This window comes from Antechinus flavipes, chromosome 4 (genome assembly GCF_016432865.1).
Source record: "Antechinus flavipes isolate AdamAnt ecotype Samford, QLD, Australia chromosome 4, AdamAnt_v2, whole genome shotgun sequence".
In the NCBI taxonomy this organism is placed as follows: Eukaryota; Metazoa; Chordata; class Mammalia; order Dasyuromorphia; family Dasyuridae; genus Antechinus; species Antechinus flavipes.
The window spans coordinates 198,090,643-198,113,300 of NC_067401.1; the positions used below are offsets into that span (position 1 = coordinate 198,090,643).

The window sequence follows — 22,658 nt, forward strand, 5'->3', positions numbered from 1 at the left end:
TGTATTCTGGAAAAGTGAGAATAGTACCCATATTGAATAATTCTTGTAATCCAGTGTTCTTAATCTTGGAGTCATGAATTTCTTTAAATGTTTTGATAACTTTGTTTCAGTATCGCTGGTTTTTTATTTTTATTTTTATGTACTTTTAAAAAGTTATTTTGTTCTTCACCAGACTAGAAAAAGGGGTTACAAAAGTGCAAAAAATGTTAGCCATTGTTCAAAGTACTGGGTTAATAATGTATGTATCATAAGGGAAAAGTTCATCAGGAAATTTTATTGTGTTATAGAGAAATAGAAGGCATGAAAATAACTTCCCTTGATTTCATTTAAGTACAACAGCAAAAAAGGAACAAAGAAATGCTTGTAGTTCAAGAACTGAATTCCAGGAATTGAATTTGAAAATACATAATCCTTGGCCTTTGGGGCTAAGATGTCAAGAAAATAGAAAGTGACTACTTCATTTGGACTTGGTTCAGTCTGTTACAGGACTTTAAGCCTGTGTAAAATAAATACTGAACCATAGTGAACATCCCTACTTTTTTGTTTTGTTTTAAAGAACCTTTTTTTGAAATAAAAAATTTTAGTTTTGCAAAGAATTAAGAATATTTCCTAGAATTATAGTCATGAAACTCTTCTGAATAGAGGGTTCCACCTAATGGTGGATCCATCTTCAGTGTTCTTCCCCTCTGCTCATCCAGAGTTCTCTTTCTGCTGTGGAGGAGGGGACCCTGAAATTCTAAAAAACCCTTAAAGGAGAAAATCTCCTTCAACTCTGCCTCAGTGAGGGACCCTGCCCTGAGGGATAAACAGTTTCATCCTAGTGATCTAGATGGGCTCAGTCCTGAAACTCATTGAATTCAATTCAAATTCCAGCTCAAGCTGAAACCCAGCAATGAGCCAACTTGGGACTCCATTCACAAGTTCCCTTCAGCTAAAGCCCCCATTATAAAAAAGAGCCAAACTAAAACCCTCTCTTTGCAGAGGTTCCAAACATGCCATGCCAGACTATGCCATACTATGCCAAGGAGCTTCTGTCCACTGGAATACTCTTTCCAGTGCTATCTTCTCTTTATCCTCACCTATTTCCTAACCAGACTTTATGCCTCTCTGTCAGGATGTCTAACCTTATTTCCAATCCCCATAATAAACCTCTTTTATCAATCTAGGTTTTCGGGTCTGTAAATTCTTTTACAGAGAACCTCTGTGCCACCAGAAGGGAGTCCCCAAAACTCTCTATCCTTGCGCCGAATGTAGGGGAACCAAATCTCTCTGTTTGGTTCCCTGAACCCCAAACCTGCCACTAGACCTTATCATTTAACTCCCCAACCACCAGAAACCCTAATTTCATTTTGGTTCCCTAAATCTAAACCTTATCACTATTATATCAAAGCTTCTTAAACTGTGGGTCCCAACCCTACAGGGGGTTATAAAAAAATTGGCAATAGTAAAAGTTATCCAGTGTTCTGCCAAGATTATAAAAATAAATATGCACATCTCATTAGTATGCAAGTTTGCTTTCATCTTTAATAAAAGGTAAAATTAATATGCATATTAAAGACTTTTTAAAACAAATTTATGTTTTATTATCAATAAATGTTGGATTTGTTAATCTATATATCTATATATCTGGAGTCATTAAAAATTTCTTGGGCAAAAAGTGGTTTCAAGAGGAAAAAGATAAAGGAGCCTTGCTATTATGTCATCATATTGCTTTTCCTATCTAGAGTTAACACTTTGGTTCAGTATCTTGTTAGATATGTTTAATAAAACGGGTTACTTAACAATATTTCTACTTACTTCATTGAAACCTTTGTGACCAAGCTTGCAATTTTCTCAGGGCTCACTGTAATTGTCTGCAGGTTTGCTTTACTAAGTAATTAGAACAGCATGAATGTGACAGTCTATATCTTAAAGTAATCATTCGACTCTGTCTGGAAGGATTATTTATTCTTCCATTATTTGTACTGAATTTTACATGGCGATCCCCCTCTTAGTTTTCTTTGGGAATGTTCATATTTGTTATACTCAGTACACAATTAGCAACTGTGCTTTGAATAGCTGTGGGTGGCTCAAGTAGCAAGTACTTTTTAATATTTTGTCTCTTGAAGCTTTTCAGGGGGTAAGTCAGTCAATCATAAGATACTCTTATATCTTCTCTGTTCCTTTCCCCCTTACCCCCCTTCTCTCTCCTGAGTCAATTGAGGTTAAGTGACTTGCCTAGGGTCACACAGCTAGAAAGTGTTAAGTGTCTGAGATCAGATTTGAACTCAGGTCCTCCTGACTTCAGGGCTAGCTCTAAACACTGCACCACCTAGCTGCCCCCACTCCTGTATCTTCTTAGACATTCATCTAAAGACAATTTACAAAACACTTAGAATTAAAAATTCAGATATTTAGGAAGAAGCTTCATACTCCATTCTAAAAATCTTGATGTAGTATTTGAAAGTTTGCAAAACTTTTTAGAAAAGTTAAAAAATCTTTTCCTAAAAAAAAGGTACTTCAAAAGTAAAATTTTGAAAATACTTTTTGTTGTATTAATAAATTCTTAGAAACATTTATTAATATAAATATATGATATCATTAACCTTTTAAGGAGATTTTTATTGAGAGTGTTTATTTTTGAGTGAAGAATTATACTTAAATTTCTTCTCCCCACTTTAGAGATGGAGTGGACATTATTTTTGCTTTGGCTTGGTTGCCTTTTTTTTGCTTTTATAAGTATAAGTCTCTCCATTATATTTTAATTTGGGTTCAATCTACTTACAAATTCAGACCATTTTAAAAAAAATAATGAGAACTGGCTTCTCTTCTAATTTACATTTTTAACATTACAATCCCCAAAATATATTAAAGAGCTAAAATCAGAAAGATCTTAATCTAAACTCAGAATGGAAAAAGGAAGATAATTGTTATTGTGATACAAAATTAGACCTGTGGCCAAAGCTGGGTTAGTATCAGCTATCTTCAGATCCGATTCTTCCGTCCTAACCCAACAAATTATCTTTTCCAGATGTCATTTATTGATTCTTGCTATGAACATTTCAACCGTGTTATCTCTGGCAGTAAAGTAGGTATTAAGCATATAAAAAAGAAATGCACAATCCCTGTGCTCAGGGAGTTTACAATCTATTGACTATCATTTATTCAATAAATTAAATACAAAATGTATACAAAGTAAATAAGTAAATTCTAGTAGACATTGTGGAGGCTTCACATAAAAGGTGGCACTTTAACTGAGATTTATACTAGAGGATCGTTATTGCAGGTATGGAAGGAAAACCTGTGCAGGCACAAAATAGGAATTAATGTTATTTATGGAGAACATCAAAGAGTCCACCTTGGTGAAATTGTGAAATGTGTGTTAGGTTTTATTCTATCCATTATTCTCTATTTTTTAAGGGAGTTTAAAAGAGCCTTTATTTTTAAAACAAAGAGAAGAATTTTTTCCAGTAGACAGGAGAGAACCATTGGAATTTCTTAGCACAGAATCATACATCACTTTGGTAATCCTTGAGGATTAGTTGGAAAGTGGTAAAATCAAAGTCTGGGAAATCAATTAAGAGGTTGTTGTAATGGCCTAGATGAGATGAGAGGAGATGAAGGACTGAAATAGTGGTACCGCTATTCAGTAGAGAAGAAAGAAGAGATGGATGTGAAGTATATAGCAGAAGTGGCACCATTAAATCTTGACAGCCAATTGAATGAGGATAAGGTTAGAGAAAGGGAAGAGTTGGAAGAATCTCCAAATTTTAAACCTGTGTCTCTGGATTATGGTTCCCTCAGCAGAAAAAGGAATATTAGGAAAAGGCATGTATTGTGGATCCTGTTGTGTTCATGCCGATTTTGAGATTCCTTCAGGACATTCATTTGGCATTGTTGATGCAGAGCTGGAGTTTTAAAGAGGTACAACTTCAGGGAGTAAACAGAAATCATAATTGAATAGTTGAGAAGCATTGAGATGGGCCACCCAGATGTGAATGGACAGATAGACCTCTGTTAAATAGAATGCTTGGGTATACCCATACATAGAGGGGTAGAACATAAATGATAAACTGGCAGAAGAACAGTCAGGGGGATGTGCATGGTACCAGATGAGACTAGTGTCCCAACAATTCTGAAAAGAGAAGAACGGGGGCTATATTTAGCAGAATGAAATGTGCTCAAACTCCATTAGAGTGCTAACTTGCCTAATTTAGTGTTATGAGGTCATAAGTTTGGGGAAAGTGAGTTTTTGCAGCTGTAAATTTGAATTGTTCTTACTGCTGTCATGGCCAGTTCTTCCTGACTCTGTGTGTGTGTGTGTATGTGTGTGTGTGTGTGTGTGTGTGTGTGATTTTGTTTTGTTTTTCTTTTTTTCTTGGCAAAGATAATGGAGTGGTTTACCATTTCCTTTTCCAGCTTATTTTAAAGATGAGAAAACTGAGGCAAACAGGCTTATGTGACTTGTCCCCAGTCACATAGCTAGTAAGTGTCTGAGGTAGGACTTGGACTTGAATCTTTTGGGCTCCAAAGATAGTTCTCTATTCATAAAACTGTACTTCTACTCTTTTTAGATATAATATTCAAATATGTCTAGCTAACTTTGATTTCTTTCATATTTTCCATTTGTATCTCAATATTTGATGTAAACCTGGAAATTCAAATTCAATAGATATGAAATGGAGTTAATCATCAGTTTTCCTCTACCCCTTCCCCTTTGCCCAATGTCCCTTTTTCTGTTAGGGATTATATAGGGAATAGGGATAATACCATCATCTCTATGGTAATTCTTATTCAAAACCTTAATTATCTTTGATTCACTTTCACCAACATTCTGTAATTATGTGCAGAGTTCCATTTATCCTACTTCCCTATCTTTCAAATCTGTCTACTTATACAGCTACCAACCCAGCTGAGATTCTTCTCTTACATCTACTATTATATCTTCCTAATTGATCTCCCTGCCTTATCTTGTTTTCTTCTTCCCCTCCACCATCCCCATCAATCCAGATATGATCTTGTATATCTACTTAAAATCTTCAGTTGTTCTGTTAGTCTCTAGAGTAAAATATATACTCCTTAACCTCATATTTAACTCCACAGTTTTAATTCAGCCTATTTATCTAACTTTGCTTCATTTATATTTTCTTAAGTACTTTGCATTTCTACCAGATTGGACTACTACCTTTCCCTGAAGTCAGCATACTTTCCAATTTCATGTACTTTTGTAACCATCCCCAACTCTATTTCTTTCCCGTCCCTTTGAATGTATTCTGTCCTTTTTGCTCAGGTGTACTTCTTTAGTGTAGCTTTCCCTAGTCTTTTTAGTCTTTCTCTTTGCTTGCTCCCTCTACTTGCCTAGCTAAGAGTGTTTTCATCCTTCCCAAATGTTTGTGTCAAGATCTCTCTGTACTTCAGTGCAGCCTCCACACAGCTACCAAAATAATTTTCTTGAAATTCACATTTACCTGATGACAATAACTATATGTTATGGACCCTTCTGTTTTGGCTTTAAAAACTTTTCTCAGCCTGATTGTACTTCTATCCCTTAGGACAGCATGATCACTACCTTCCACAGGAAGTTTCCATCAGTATTTTATCTCCACCATTTTGCATCTAATTTCTTTGTGCTTTTTATTTATTTATTCATTCATTCATTTATTTATTCATTCATTCATTCATTCGTTCATTCATTCGTTCATTCATTCATTCATTCATTCATTCATTCATTTATTTATTTATTTATTTATTTTTGTTGTTTACATGGGGCTAACCAAGTGGAATATAAGCTTTTTCAGAGATAGGGAGCTTTTTTTTGTCTTTTGTATCCTCAGTACCTAGCACAATATTTGACTCCCAGTAGGCATTTAACAAATGCTTATTGTTTTAATATGGTGCAAACTCATTTTTATTCTTAGACATACTGTTTGGGAAGAAATGAGCTTAACATGCACCTATTAAACTTATTAATAATTAGTTTACTTTCTATATGCCAGCCTCTGTGATTAGTACTAGGAATACAAAGACAAAACTTAAACTGTCCCCGCTTTCAAGTGGCTTACATTTTGGGGATAAATAATGCAAAAACTTTTTATTTGTACATCTGGTGTTCTTTATCATGACAAGGGTTTTCAGAATAGATGCCTTGCCCCTCTGATCAGTGTTTTATACTCAAAATTTAGTGGAAATGAAGTTTTTACACCTTATGGTTTTACTGAAAAGTTGATTTCATATTGACCTTTGGGGACTTCATAAATGTAGGTCAGTTTTTCTTTCTTGTGGTTTTTTGACATTTTGATGCATGAGGCTATGGAAATTTTATTCATGTATTAAAAGTTAGTCTTTTTTCTGTTAAACCACAACTGAGTTTGAAAGATATTTCTCAAGAATAATAAAGATTGAAGTACTTTCTTAAATTAAAAAAAAAATGAAAGGACTCTGTTATGGAACTCTTTCTCATGTTTATTTACACTGAGATTTCATTTTCAAAATAAAACAGTTGTCACTGATCTTGCTTTATTATAATGTTAAAAAGTAGTTTTTCTTCTAATTAATTTTGCTTATTTAGATCATACCTACTGGCTTCTAAGCAACAAAGATTTTGTGTGTGTGTGTGTGTGTGTGTGCACGCACACGTGCGCACATTTACTTAAGAATTGACATTTTTATTTTGAAACTTTTAAAGAAGGTTCACAAATACTGTTATTTCCTATTGAACCCAACATCTTGACTTGGTTAATCACAGAGGATGAACATACATACATACATACATTCATACACACACACGTGCACACACACACACACACATGCATAAGGGTTTTAAAAAGAAAGATCCAGGTACTGTATGATTTTTTTTTTTTTTTTATTGTAAAGATGTCTGCATTTTCTTCTCTGATACTACAGATGGTTATTCTAAAGACAGGAAATAAATCATTTATCTTTTAAAAATAAAAAGGCTTTTTATAAGTGTCAAGATATTTATAGATTACTACAAATTCAGTGTTCTAAAACCAAATCAATGTGAAACCTTTAAAAAAAAAGGTTTATAATTTTAAGAAACTCTAGGCTCCAAGTTCTTCCCTTGTGTAATAGTGTTTTTTCTTGGAGAGCTCTTTGTATAATAAATTGTATCGAAAAATAAGTTACATTCTCTTCTTTAATTACACTTCACTTATGTTGTCCATAAAACTGGTATTACTATCTAACACAATATCAGATTTTAAGAATTCACCTTTTGTTTTTATTTAATTATCCAGAGGACCCTCTTTATTGAATTATCAATAAAATCCTGCTGGCAGCAGTATCTTAGGAGATATATCCGTTGGTTACTTTTAGTTAAATGTCTCTTCTAAAAAACTGAGTTGGGTTTGGCAAAATACTAGCCTTTCCCAAAACAGTGTTATATATAACAAAATACCAGCAATGGGATAAATCTTTCTACATCATTGTATAAGTTATGATGCTCAGAAAACTCTTTAGACAGTATTGGCGTGCTATGATCCATAGCACCATTGTACATAACAAGATCATAAGTCATTCCTTCTAGGAATTCTTTCTGATGCCTGTCACAGAATATCTAGACTTAGTCGAATAGAAATCCTGGCATGAGTAGTTGAATGGAAACTCCCTCTTCCCCCCAATCTCTGTTGTCTGAGGCTCCTTCCTTGTCATTCCAGAATTTGGATCTTTTGGGTCATGGATTGTGACATTGATCAGAAGGGCTTCAGATGAATTCTCTTAATTCATTTAAAGAATTTATGCACACTTACTGGACTTGTATCCCAAAGAGATCATAAAAAAGGGAAAAGGACTCATATGTGCAAAAATATTTATAGCAGCCCTTTTTATAGAGGCAAAGAACTGGAAACTGGATGCTATCTGCTGGAGAATGGCTGAATAAATTATGGTGTATGAATATTGTGGAATATTATTGTTCTGTAAGAAACGATCATCAGATTGCTTTCATAGAGGTCTGGAGAGACATGAACTGATGCTAAGTGAAGTGAGCAGAATCAGGAAACCATTGTATACAGCAATAAGTTTATACGATGATCAATTTTGATGGATATGACTCTTTTCAACAGTGAGGTGATTCAAGCCAGTTCTAATGGCTTTGTGATGAAGAGAGCCATCTGCACCCAGAGAGAGGATCGTGAGGACTGGGTGTGAATCACAACACAGTACTTTCACTTTTGTTGTTGTTGTTTGCTTGCATTTTGTTTTCTTTCTCCTTTTTTTCCCTTCTTGATCTGCTTTTTCTTCTGCAACATGATAATTGTGTTATATGTATAGAAGAATTGCACATGTTTAACATATATTGGATTACTTATCATGTAGGGAAGGGGGATAGAAAAAGGGAGAAAGAAAAAATCAGAATACAAGATTTTACAAGGGTGAATGTTGAAAAATATCTATATATATGTTTTGAAAATTAAAAAAAAGCTCTTAAAAGAAAGAGTTTAGAGACAACTGCAGGCTGGAGTGCAATGATGACTTGAAGAATAGGAAGGTCCACATCTCTTATATGGATTATACTAGACCATTTCCATATTTTCATGATTCTTACAACAAATATTCTTGTAATTGTCCTAGTGTTTATTATTCCAAAATTAACTTATATTTACAGGGATCTGGTTTATATAAATCATAGTTTCATAAGTCTTAAAATTATGGACCTAATTGTTTGGGAGAGTAGCCTTGGGTGTTGACTCTGGTTACTTATTTAGCTATTGAACAGAAATGATACTTTCCATTAAAATTAGAGGGAAATACAGCTTTTCATTTAGTATAAAGTAGAAGAGTCTCATCTTTAGCTCAGCATATTAGCCCATTAGCTTTTTGTGAAAAGCCTCATGACTTTTTATTGGATACAGATATTTTGAAGATGTGAATCTTACTGACTAAAAATAAAGCAAATGTACCATTTAAATTGGATTTGTGGAGAATATACAAGAAAAATTAGTTTAAAATAAATATTTTTGAATGGCAAAGTTCATTATTAGCTCCTGAGTTTGGCAAGATGGACAGTGAAGAGAATTCTGTATGTAGGAGGATCCGTAATTGAAATTCTTTCTCTTTTCTCCCATTCTACCTATTACTTAAAAAAAAAAATACTCCAGCATAATCAGAGTGCCCAGAATAAACTCTGCAAGGTTATGATTCACAAATTTTCAGTTTTTGTAGACTTTAATATCATATCACTGTCTGTTATTATCAGAATATATTTTTCTTGGGTCTTTATTAGACATTTTCTTGCAAACAAGCAAACTTTACCCACTATGTTGACAGTAGTGTCTTTTCAGTAAGTTAGATTGCTTCCTGAAATCCATCAATTGGGAAATGACTGAATACAAAGGAATATTATTTTATTATAAGAAAGAACAGAAAGGATGGTTTTTTGAAACCAGGGAAATCTTATATGAACTGACTGAATGAAATGAGCAGAACAAAGAAACAATTTATATAATGACAAGAACATTGTAATGACAATTTTGAAAGACTCAATTTGTGACACCCCTCCTCTGGTTAAAAAAAAAAAAAGAATCTATATTGAAGATACAGAATGGAACATACCTATTTGGACATGGACGTGTTCTACTACCTCGCCATTGTTCCTTTTTTCCTCCCTTGGAGCATCAGCCTCCCAAATCATCATCTTTTTTGGATTTGTGCTTCTTTTCTCTTTCCACTCCTCTCACACATCTTTTAATTTCAGTAGCTTTAGTATTTTACTCTGAGACTAGGTGGTTCTTTTTGGTTGGTGAATGAAAGAAAATTCACTAATATTAACCCCAAGTCCCATAAACGTGCTTTATATCCTATCCAATCATCCCATCAGTAAAATAGCGCCTACTCTGATATCAGTCCAAATACCTGCCCTACCTCCCTAATATACATGCCTATTCCCCTTGTTCAGTTGATCATCTATCTTGTCTTAACTTTTCATGACTTCATGGACCATAGCATGCCAGGCAGGCCCTTCTATTCTCCACTGTCTCTCAAAGTCTGTCCACCTTCATATTTGTTATTTTTTTTTAACATTATCCATCTTACCCTCTGCCATCCCCTTTTCCTTTTGATTTCAATCTTTCCCAACATTGGGATGTTTTCCAATGAATTCCTTCTTTTCATTACATGACCAAAATATTTAAGCTTCAGTTTTGATATTTGACCTTCCAGCGAGAGTAGCCTGATAAGTATTAGCTAATTTGATGATCTACTTATCCAAGGGACTCTCAAAAGTCTTCACTAAAATTACAATTTGAAAGTGTCAGTTCTGCAGTGTTCAGCTTTCCTTATATTCCAAATCTCATAACTGTACATTGATACTGGAAAAAGTATGGCTTTGACTATTTGGAACTTTGTCAGTGATTTGTGGTATTCCTGGTTTTTTTTTTTTTTTTTTTTAGTGTTTTGTCCAGATTTGCCATAATTTTCCTTTTAAGGAACAAGCATCTTTTATCTTACTTTATCCATCCAATTACAAGTCAGAACATCACACATGATGTCGTTGGTCCTCTTCAAAATGGAAAGGACAAAGAATATAAGGGCATGGCAAAGAAAGAAGAGACAGAGTTGGCCATTGGTGTTCCCCCAGGGCTGGAAGGCCTGGAAGGCTTGGAAATCAAGCTGTTGCCACTTACTTCCTATTGGAAGCTTTCAGGGATTCCATAACTTCTTCATTAATGGCAGCACTAGTCCAGACCCAGAGGTTCTGTATTGACAAACATCTACAGCATCAGCCTGGTGGTGTGTAGCGTTTGGGCATTCTGCTGCTATGTATGTCATTTACCTAGGCTCCAGGAAATAATTGCAATAGAATGAGTATGTCTCTTTCTTGTACTAGGAAATTGTAGACTATAGTGATGGAGGTTCCTTTGACTGGCCCTGAAACTGTGGCCTTGAGTCATTCTTCATTTACCAAGCTCCCCTTCTTTAACCAGCCCAAGCTAGTAGCATATGATTCATGATAATATTTCTTTACCATCTATGTGGCTTGCTTATCTAGATCTATGCTATAACAAATTATTTTGTTATATTCTGGTATGCCTATGGAATCTTTTTGCTTGTTAGCTTTCTATCTCTAGATAGATTATGGTTATTTCTTCATCGCCTTTTAATAACAAATTAGTCTTACATGGAGGTAGATGATGTTCCTGTGACATTTAAGGATCAAAATAAAAGAAAAAGCTTTCAAGTGGAAAATAGAATATACTTTGTATGTGTGTGTACTTCTGTACATGCAATACTCTCTCATATCTGATGAATCAGAATGGTTTTGATGCTGAGTACTTAGTAGATTTTGGTCCCTTAGTTTATACTTTGTTCCTTAAGTTTAATTCCCTTCTCAAGATTCCCTGCTTTCTCTCCTACCCTAAATATTGCTTTCCCCCTTTCCTCCTTTCTCTCCACCAAAGCCAATATGAAAGGAGAAAAATAAAAGACTAAATTAAATAATTTAAAATGCAGGAAAGTTTGAATTAGCCACCTTTAAGTTATTTGGCATTTTTCTATTAGCTACTGAACCTTATATAAGGCCCAGAAAAGAGCAGTTTTTTAAAACTGACATATTATTCTGATTAAGCCAATAGCAGCTTAATGAAATTCCAGTGTATTAAAATACTTAAATCTTAATGAAACTACAATAGATTCTACTATAATCTAATTCACATAACTTTCCCAGAGTAGTTTGGTTAATCTTAGATGCCAGATAAATGAAATGTGTTTTTGTCTATTTTTCTGAAGCTCAACTTCATTGGAATCTAGTATAATTTGTTTCAGGCCTTGTTTGGACTAAAATTAATCTGATGGTATATAAACTTGATTTTTCCATTTTTACTTTTACCATGTAATCAATGTCATATATTTCTGTGGTAATGATTCATAGAACACACTATTATGGAGGAGGTTAAAATGTTTAGAGATAGTGCCAATGTGTTTAGATGTTGAAAAAGGAGTTGAAATTTTTTTATCAGGTACCTTCTTTGAATTCCTATTTGGTTCCTTACCACTACCACTCTCCTCCCCCCAACCCTTTTTAAAAAATCTTGTAGATACCTGAGCTGTAATTTTTGCTCATTTTAATTGGATAGTTCCTTGATTGTATATTTATATTCAATTGTTTTGTTAGAATTTTTTTGAACAACATATTTTTCAGGAGACTTAAATTTTCCAAATTAAAAAAAAATTCAGATACATCTTTTTTGAAGTTAGACTAAAATTAAAGAAATATTTTGTGCATGTTATGGTCATATTAATGGATTATTAGATATTTGCTGTAATGTTACCATGTTAATTTATGTCCTGCAAATTAGTAAAGTGATATTATCAGTGGTAAGAAGTAAGCAATGATAATATCAATTAATCAAAAAACCAGATTGCTTGCAGGAGTTTGAACTCTGTATTTATTAGCTACAATGTCCATTTCTGGTTCGGTTTATTTATTTATTTATTTTTTAAGAATTGAAGTTAGTTTTAGGCTGTTATATCTTTTGTTACTGCATTCACATTAATTGATCTACAGAGAGATGACTACAAGAGTTGATAATTTAAAACAGTTTAATTCTAAGCAGAAAAGAAGGATCGGATCTTAAGAGATCTTTTGGGTCCTGTCATACTAGATGAATAATACGAAGAAAATGATTAGTAGCATGTGCTTAGAAATAATTTTTTGTAACATCTGTGTTTGGCAGAAGTGCCTAATATTTGGATGCTACATAGAATTGAGTCTTAACTCTCATACAGAAATTAATTTTACAACTATTTAGATCTGGTCAGTATTCATGAGAGAACTTGTTTTACCTGCATCATGAAGGTTTAGGAATATGGATGAGGAAAAAAGGAAAAACTTGATTCATCATCACTGTTGAGTTATATCATTGTTTTATCTCTGATTGCAACATAGAGCAAAATAGAATCTTCAGTGTAGCATTTCTCAGTCAATGTGAAATAATCTGATTATGCCAACTAAGGAATCTTGAGAACTTTATTAAGAATTAGAAAGAAAATTCTTCAATGAAAAGTCCAGTACAGGGCTTTCTATTTTGGAAAACTAGGAGAACCTATAGTATCAATCCAGACAGCAAGCAATCTGATAGAGGGTTTTTTTTTTTTAGTTTAACATATACTTTCTTCTTCTTCTTTTTTTTTTTAATATTTTATTTTATTTTTTAATAACTTTATATTGACAGAATCCATGCCAGGGTAATTTTTTTCAACATTATCCCTTGCACTCACTTCTGTTCCGATTTTTCCCCTCCCTCCCTCCACCCCCTCCCCTAGATGGCAAGTAGTCCTATATATGTTAGATATGTTGCAATATATCCTAGATACAATATATGTTTGCAGAACCGAACAGTTCTCTTGTTGCACAGGGAGAATTGGATTCAGAAGGTAAAAATAACCGGGGAAGAAAAACAAAAATGCAAATAGTTCACATTCGTTTCCCAGTGTTCTTTCTTTGGTGTAGCTGCTTCTGTCCATCAATTGAAACTGAGTTAGGTCTCTTTGTCAAAGAAATCCACTTCCTCTGATAGAGGTTTTACATGTACAATAATATTAAACATATTTCCACATTAGTCATGTTGTAAAAGAAAAATGACAACAAAAGGGAAAAAACAACCAAAAAAATGCTTTGTTCTGCATTTAGACTCCATAGTTCTTTCTCTGGGTGTGGATAGTGTTTTCTATCATTAGTCTTTTGGAATTGTCTTAGATCATTGTATTACTGAGAAGAGCTTATCAAAGTTGACTATCACAATCTTGCTGTTATTATTACATCCAGTGTTCTCCTGACCTCATTCTACATCAGTTCATGTAAGTCTTTCCAGGTTTTTCTAAAATTATCCTGCTTATCATTTCTTGTAGAAAAATAGTATTACATTACATTCTTAAGCCACAATCTGTTCAGCCATTACCCAGTTGATGGACCTCCCTTCAATTTTCAATTCTTTGTCACCAAAAAGAGAGCTGCTGCAAACATTTTTGTACATGTAGGATATAGACTTACTTATGGTATTGATGGATCAAAGGGCAGTCTTACAGCCCTTTGGGAATAGTTCCAAATTAGTCTCCAGAATGGTTGGATCAGTTCATAACTTCCCTAGCAATGAATTAGTGTTCCAGTTTTCCCACATCCTCTCCAACATTTTTCATTTTCTTTTTCTGTCATATTAGCCAATCTAATAGATGTGAAATGGTACATTGGAGTTGTTTTCATTTGCATTTCTCTAATCGGTAATGATTTACAGTATTTTTCATATAATTGTAAACAGCTTGCTTCTTAATATCTTCATCTGAAAACTGCTTGTTTATATTCTTTGACCATTTATTGATTGGTGAATGACTTGTATTCTTATAAATTTGAGACTGTTCTTTATATATTTTAGAAATGAAGTTTTTAGCAGAAACACTGGTTGTAAAAAAATTGTTTCCCAGCTCTCTCTTTTTTTTCCTAATCTAAATAATTGGAAAAAATGCTCATAGGTAAACCAAGTTAATATGATAAAAATTAAATTCAACCTAAATTAATGTACTTATTCAGTTCCATATCAACCAAACTACCAAAAATTATTTTATAGAGCTAGAAAAAATATTAACAATTCATCAGGAAGAAGGATCAAGAATATCAAGGAAACTAATGGGGGAAAAATATAAAGGAAGGTAGTAGCCTGGCTAAACCAGATCTAAAATTATAAAGTCACAATCATAGAAACTGTTTGATAACAAAGAAATAGAATGTTGGATCAGTGGAATAGTTTAGTTATACAGGACATAATAGTCAACGATTATAGTAATCTATTGTTTGTTTGATAAACCCCAAAGGCTTTAGCTTCTGGGATAAGAATTCATTATTTAACAAAAACTGCTGGGAATGCTAAAAAATAGTATGGCAGAAACTCAGCATAGACTAACATCTCACACCAGTATACCAAGATAAGGTCAAAATGGGTACATGATTTAGTCTTGAAGGGTAAATACCATACCTTGAAACTTTTTATAGACACATTTTTAGGATTGAAAATTGAGAATTTGTTTTTAAACTAAGTTTAGGAATGATAAGAATATTTTTGAAGTGTTTCAGAGTTGCTTTTTGTGTTTGTTGCTTCTTTTCTCTGCCTTTGAAAAAAGCATTAAAATTAAGCTCACAGCTTAGGGTACTTGGAAAAGTGAAATATATTAAAAACCTACTAGCATCAAGGATGGAACTTAAGTGTGTTGAGAGTGAATCTTTTATGATTAAGCAAGATCCTAATTAAACTTCTCCAGTATGTCTGGTCCACATTATTAAGACAGATGGTTACTCATATATATCAGCCATTTTTAGTATGTTTTGAAGCTGGAAGCTGGATCTGTGGATGACATTTAAATTTGGAGAAAATAGTCAATACATAAAGAGTAAATCTTAGAAAACTAATTGGTCTTGTTTTGCAGAAGTGGGTCTGCCAGAACATTAATTTTGACAATGATACCATATGACCATTTTAGTTGGTGCAGAATCTAAAATATAACTTTTTTTTTTTTTTTTTTTTGGTTCTGAGGATTTAGTTTGTTTTGAAAAGCTTTATTCACAAGTCTCAGCTCAGGCTTCATAGCTTTATTTCTATAAAAGTTTAGTCAGCTTTCTTTTACTATATCTAGCCATAAATACCAAGTTTTTCCTCTTTGTAAGAATGGGGGAAAAAACCCCTTTATTTTGTTTTAATTTACCGAGGATTCATAAAAAGTGGAAAATAAAGCAAAAGGTTCTGTGAAAATTTAATGTTTTTTGAAAGTTTGTACATTAAGTTTAAGTGACAGTTGGCATCTGTGAACAGAGATCAAATAAATGATTTACAAAAATGCAAGGAGTTCCACTACAATACAGTAATAGGAATTGTTTTCCTTCTCTGGATTTTAGTTTTTGACTTTTTTAAGAGCAGTCAAATGCAAGATAAATATGTACTGGAAATCAAAGCATTGCTGCATCCAGCCTGAATTTACCCTTATTTAGTGATCCTGCTTCTAGGCCTAGGATGTTTTTGTATATTTGTATGACTGGTAGAGTAATCATATCTTTTCTTTCAGCTTTAGGTTACCCCCTCTATTAGCTGTTTAAGGTAACCTGAGAGTTCTAATCTTATCTTTCAGCCAGCAATTATATTTGTAATGAGAGATACTAATCCAGTTTGCTCTTTCATGACTAAAGGGCACTTTGAACAAGTTGGATGATGGAAGGAAGAGGAGACTTAAAAGGAGAAACACCATGTGTTAACCCAAGAGTCAGAATGAAAAGGATAAATTATCTTCGCCTAACAGTATAGTATCTTATAATGTTAATACTAGAATCTAGGGATTCTTATCCTGGGGTTAATGAACTTGTTTTTTTTTTAATTAATAGTTGTATGTCAATGTAATTTCGTTTCTTTAGTAACTCTTTTGTATGTATGTACTTAAAAACATTATTCCAAAAAGATCTATTAAGTTTCCCAAGATTGCCAAGGGGAGGAGGAATGAGGGTCCCATGATACAAAAACAAATTAGAGCCCTTGATCTAGTCCAAACCCCCTTCTACTTCACTGCATTTGTATAGGCAGTTCCTTTGTGCCTAGAGTACATGCCTTTATCTCTGCCCATTGGAAGTATTTTTCCTACAGGGCTCAGCTACCATCTTTTCAGTGGTGCTTTCTGAGATCTCTGTCAACTAAACATGATTGCTTCTTCAAAATTTCTGAAAGCACTTTGCTTTTCTCTTTTGCCCATTTTACTTTCTATTCTGTGCTATATATATTAGTGTACATGTCACAATGTAATGCATTGGAAAAAGTATTGGATTTGGACTGAGAGGATGTGGGCTCAAATTTTTGTGGTTTTGTATTTTCTTTGGTCTTTGAATACCTTATGTATAAAATGAAGATTATATGATTTTAGAAGTATCTTTCAACTCTGTTTCCCTTTTAAATTATTTGGAAGCACAAAATTGCATTTTTCCTTTCTGCATTCCAAGTGCCTCATTGAGTACCTTTTATATATGTACTAGATACTTAATAAATATTTAGATCAAAAATGAATGACTTCAATACACTGATGTCCAGATCTATGAGTCACTCTGTGACCGTGGGGACATTTTTTGCTTTTCCAAAATTCTGTGATAATATCTGAAGAATGTGCTTCAATCTTCTTCCCATTTTGTACTGTTAACATTTTGAATAGAGCCTCTGGTGATGGGGGAAAAAGAAAAAAAAAAGCAACAGAAATCTTGAGCAATTATACCAGAAATCCTATTTATAGTTGGGGATACCAAAAGAACCAGCCCTTCTAAAGGACTCTTTATTCCACATGCTGAGTGCTTTTCGGGAGAAGAGGAGAGGAAAGGGGAGGTCATTTTTGGTTATGTTGCTATGAGGCCACAAGCTTACCCTTAACTATTTGATCCAACCCAGACAACTGAACTAGATACCAGATTGAAGTCAACCCACAGTTCCCCTTGTATTTGGAGTGAAAAACCAGAGGTTCTAATAGTTCCATGCAGGAATCTGGACGTTGGAGGTCTCAATCAACATTTTTTGTTTCCCTCTACCTCCTAATTATATTCTTTTAAACTTATTCTCACACACATTCTTCTGGCACCCTCTGAAATTTCCATCCTTGGCTCTACAAAGTAGTGCAAATCCTTCTCTCCTTTCCCCTCCCACCCCTTTTCTTCTCTTCTTCCTCACCATTCTCTTTACCATACAACTGGACCAGAAGAAATCCACATTCTCTTCATTCCCCCCTGCTGCTTTTAGACCATTACCTTGTTACCATTACCTCTCTTGAAATTAACTCCCTAAGTCTAGATCACTTAAATATAGGTATGTTGTAATAAACTTCTGTCCTTGTCATTCTCAGGGTATTCAATTTCTGGTTTTCATGGTCTTTTCTCCAATTCCTACTTTCTTATTCAGTGATTTCAATACATATATTAATAATCTCTCAAACATTTCATTGACCTTTTCATTTTGTTTTTACTCTTACATGTAGAAGTGATCACTAAAGCTCTGCTCTGCAATTTCTTGAAAATTTCCATGGTTAGATAAGGTCGAAATGGGTTCATGATCTAGACATAAAGAATGATATTATAAACAAATTAGAAGAACATAGGATAGTTTACCTCTCAGATCTGTGGAGGAGGAATGAATTTGTGACCAAAAAAGAACTGGAGATCATTATTGATCACAAAATAGGTCATTTTGATTATATTAAGTTAAAAGTTTTTATACAAACAAAACTAATGCAGGCAAGATTAGAAGGGAAGCAATAAACTGGGAGAACACTTTCACATTCAAAGGTTTTGATAAAGGCCTCATTTCTAAAATATATAGAGAATTGACCAAATTTATAAGAATTCAAGCTATTCTCCAACTGATAAATGGTCAAAGTATATTGGTCAAAGTATATGAACACAATTTTCAGATGAAGAAATTGAAACTTTTTCTAGTTGTATGAAAAGGGTACTCTAAGTCACTATTGATCAGAGAAATGCAAGTGAAGACAACTCTGAGATACCATTACACACCTCTCAGATTGGCTAAGATGACAGGAAAAGATAATGATCAATGTTGGAGGGGATGTGGGAAGACTGGGACACTTAATACATTGTTGGTGGAACTGTGAACAGATCTCCATTCTGGAGAACAATTTGGAACCATGCTTAAAAAGTTAACAAACTGTGCATACCCTTTGACCCAGCAGTGCTTCTACTGGGCTTATATCCCAAAAAGATCTTAAAGGAGAGAAAGGACCCACATACGCAAAAATATTTGTAGTAGCCCTTTTTGTAGTGCCATGAAACTGAATGGATGCCTATCAGCTGGAGAATGGCTGAATAAATTATGGTCTATGAATGTTATGGAATATTATTATTCTGTAAGAAATGACCAGCAGGATGATTTTAGGGAGACCTGGAGAGACTTACATGAACTGATGCTAAGTGAAATGAGCAGAACCAGGAGATTGTTTTATATGACAACAAGATTATATAATGATCAATTCTGATGTATGTGCCTCTCTTCAACAATGAGATGATTCAGACCAGTTCCAATTGTTCAATGATGAAAAGAGCCATCTACACCCAGAGAGAGGACTGTGTGGGAACTGAGTTTGGTTCACAATATAGCATTTTCACTTTTTGTTGTTGTTTGCTTGCATTTTATTTTGCACCCCCTTCCCTCCCTCCCACCCCCCCACCCCTGGTTTGATTTGATTTTTTTCTTGTACTGCAAGATAATTGTATATTTCTACCATGTTTAATATATATTGGACTACTTGCCATCTAGGGAAAGAAGTGGGGGAAAGGGGACGGAGAATTGTTACACAAGGTTTTTCAAGGGCTAATGTTGAATAATTGCCCACACGTAAATTTTGAAAAATAAAAAGCTTTAATAAAGGAAAAGAAAAAGAAAATTTCCATGACTTTTTCTTGATTTTCATCATATTCTTGTCCTCTGTGTAGTTTTTGATATTGATTACTTGACTATTATTTTAGCTTCCATTACAATTCTTTCCACTGGTTCTCTTTTTATATTTAATTGCTGTTTCTTAATCTCTTTTGTGGGCAGCTAAGTGGCACAATGTCTAAAGTACCAGGCTTGGAGTCAGGAAGACTCATCTTCTGAGTTCAAATCTTACCTCAAACATTTACTAATTGTGTGACCCAGGGGAAATCACTTAACTCCATTTGCCTCAGTTTTCTCATCTAGAAAATTACCAGAAGGAGGAAATGGCAAACCACGTTAGTGTCTTTGCCAATGAAATCCCAAATAGGGTCAAAAAGTCAAACATGACTGAAATGGCTGAACAGCAAAAGTCTTCTTTGTATCATCTTTTGCTCAAGCATGGTTTTCATCCCCCTTCTCATACCTCTTCTGTGGGATCATACTTCTTTGTAATTTTGAAATATTACTTTTTGTTGTTTTTGGATTGTTATTCTTCCTATTTGCCTACCAAATCTTTATATCCATTTTTAAAATATTTGTATCTTTCTTCTGAACTCTTGCACCATATTTGGCATCAATTTGTTGTACTTAATGTTTATTTCCAATCGGATATTATCAAAGAACACACTTCAAATTGAATATACCCAAGATAAAATATTTCTGCCAATCTCATCTTTCTAATTTTCCTATTTCTTTTCAAAGCACTATCTTCTTTTAGCAGTTTACCCAAGTTTATAATCTCTGAGTCATCCTTTAATCCTTCCTGTCCCTCACCTGCCATCTTCTATTAGTTGAAAATCTTATCTAAATATCTTTTATCGGTACCCTTATCTCCATTAGTACAGCCTGCTATAATCTACTATACTTATAGCCCATGTCACCTTTCATCTCAATTGTTAATATAGTGACCTTCTACTTGATTTCCTTGTTTGTTGCAGGTCCTTTCCTTTCCAGTCTATTTTCCATATCAGTACCAAATTAATGTTCTTAGGTTGCATATCTAACTATATTATCTCTTGCTCAAAAATCTCTTGTGATTTGTTTAATCTTGAATAATTCATAAACTATACAAGCTTAATATTTAAAGCTTAATTCTGATTAATTCTGATTTCAAGGTATTTTCTCAGCTTTATTTCATATTATTCCCCATTACATACACTACATTTTGGTAAAACTGTCCAACTAGTTATTTCCCAAATTCACCATTTTAGTTTGCTTTTTTATACCCTTTGTACAGATGAGTTCTCTGTGCTTGGAGTGCACTTCCTCTCTTTTATGGCTTTGAATTTCTAATCTCCTTCAAGATTAACTTCCTTCAGCCCTAGTTGTTAATGCTTATTAAATTATTTTGTTAAAAATTATTGTTTTTATTTTGTTTTTACTTGTCTGTGTACAATATTGTATTCTTGCACTAGAACATAGTAAACTTATTGAAGATAGTGTCATTTTGAGATGTTTTCTTAGGATGTATATTAATCCCTTTTAATATTTGTTGAATTTTTTAAAGCTGTATTAAATCTTATAATAGTATGTGATGCTATAAGGGAAGATGAAGATTACATAGTACAGCTGTGACTCAGCTACTGTTCTTTGCAGTCTTAATTTGTGTTAAATACCTTAGAAAAATTGTTATGGGAGAGAAAAAAAGATTAATTGATATAAGGTTGAGATGAAGTAATGACATGACAGACTTTGAGGAAGCACAATTATCACAGTATTTTCATTACATTTTATGTGGTAGCTTTTCTCAGAAGAACTTGAAGTACTTATGAAAACCTAAGATAAAGAGTATTTTTTTTTTAAATGTCACAACAACAGCAAGGAGAACAGCAGAAAGTAAAAGCTAAAAGCAGAAGCTGATTGTGAAGAAAGCATACGTTTTCAAGCCATTGTTGTTCAAATATTATTCAGTTATGTCTGTGATGCCATCAGATTTTCATGGCAAAGATGGAGTGGTTTGCCATTTTCCTTCTCCTGCTCATTTTACAGGTGAAGAAACTGAGACAGAGTTAAGTGATTTGCTCATTCACACAGCTAGTGAGTGTCTGGAGCCATATTTGATAACTTCAAAGATGAATTGACTCTAGGCCTGATAGTCTAAAACACTGCTCCACCTAACTGTCCTTGGTAGCAAATGCAGTAGGTCACTTCTCCTTGGGTCATCCTGTTGGGGATTGTTGATTAGGGGGCTGGGTATGTGTGAGCCTGAGATTAAAGACGGGGTCAAGCTAGGTCCTTAGGTCTACTTTTTCCTCACTAGGCACACCCAGGATTCTTTTTAGCTTTAAAATTACTCTTTGAGGACTTATTTTAAATATGAGAACTTATTCTAAATAAGATAAGCAGGCATCTGAGTGATGAAGTAGGGAAGCAAAGTTTCATATTTCTAGACTTCTTGTTATCACATTTATTTTTTGTATTTTTATATATTATTCTCTAGCTTTTTTTCTGTGTTTTTCAATTTCCAACTAAATTAAAAGTTCTTGGAGGAACCCAAAAGAGCCAGTTATCAGTGTCTTTTGGTCCCCAAAGCATCTACAACAATGCTTATTGACTACTTTATTTTAAAAAAAAAGTTTTGTTGGTGCTTTTATTAAATAATACTTTGCTTCTTGATAAACTCCACCCTTGTAACAACAAAATATAGTCAAGACCATGTGTGACTGGATATATTTTATACATCAGTGGGTCCATCGTTTCTCTACAAGTAGGTGAAGTATACTCTTAATGGTTCTCTGAATTGACATCATTTTCTCAACTTTTCCTCTGTTTAGATTTTCAGAAGAAACAACCAGATGATGACTCCACTCCCAGTACAAGCAACAGCCAATCAGATTTGTTTTCCGGAGAAATGAACAGTGACAACAGCAATACCTCTTTAACTACACCGACTGTTAACTCCAACCAGCAGCAGCTTTCGACAGAATTGAATGTAACTTCCACAGGCAAAGAGGAGTGTAAGTCCCTACCCCCTCAAGTTGGAGAAGGGTGGAGCACAGCCTATGACCAATACCTCTTCTCTTTTGGTGCCCAGGTCCAAGTAGAAATACTCTTCAGAGAAAATAGAGCAAGAAACCTAATCCTAGAAATCTGGAAGTTAGGAAGAAGTTGAGGAGGGGTAGAATGTGTTAGGAGTAAGTGAGAACATTCCCTCTCCTTCTTCCCTCCACCTCCCAGGTACAGGTGATGCCTTGTAGTTAAGAGTTCTGAGCGGATAAGAGATCT

General features: G+C 34.0%; 1 protein-coding gene across 4 annotated transcripts in view; it reads left to right on the forward strand.

The window, feature by feature from the left end:
- ZFAND3 (zinc finger AN1-type containing 3) overlaps positions 1–22,658 on the forward strand; it is a 324,385-nt gene that overhangs the window by 201,278 nt on the left and 100,449 nt on the right. For all 4 annotated transcript variants that reach the window (XM_051996857.1, XM_051996856.1, XM_051996855.1 and 1 more), the window contains one exon: positions 22,208–22,390. In XM_051996857.1, the coding sequence (XP_051852817.1) occupies positions 22,208–22,390 (183 nt within the window). The remainder of the gene's footprint in view (positions 1–22,207; positions 22,391–22,658) is intronic.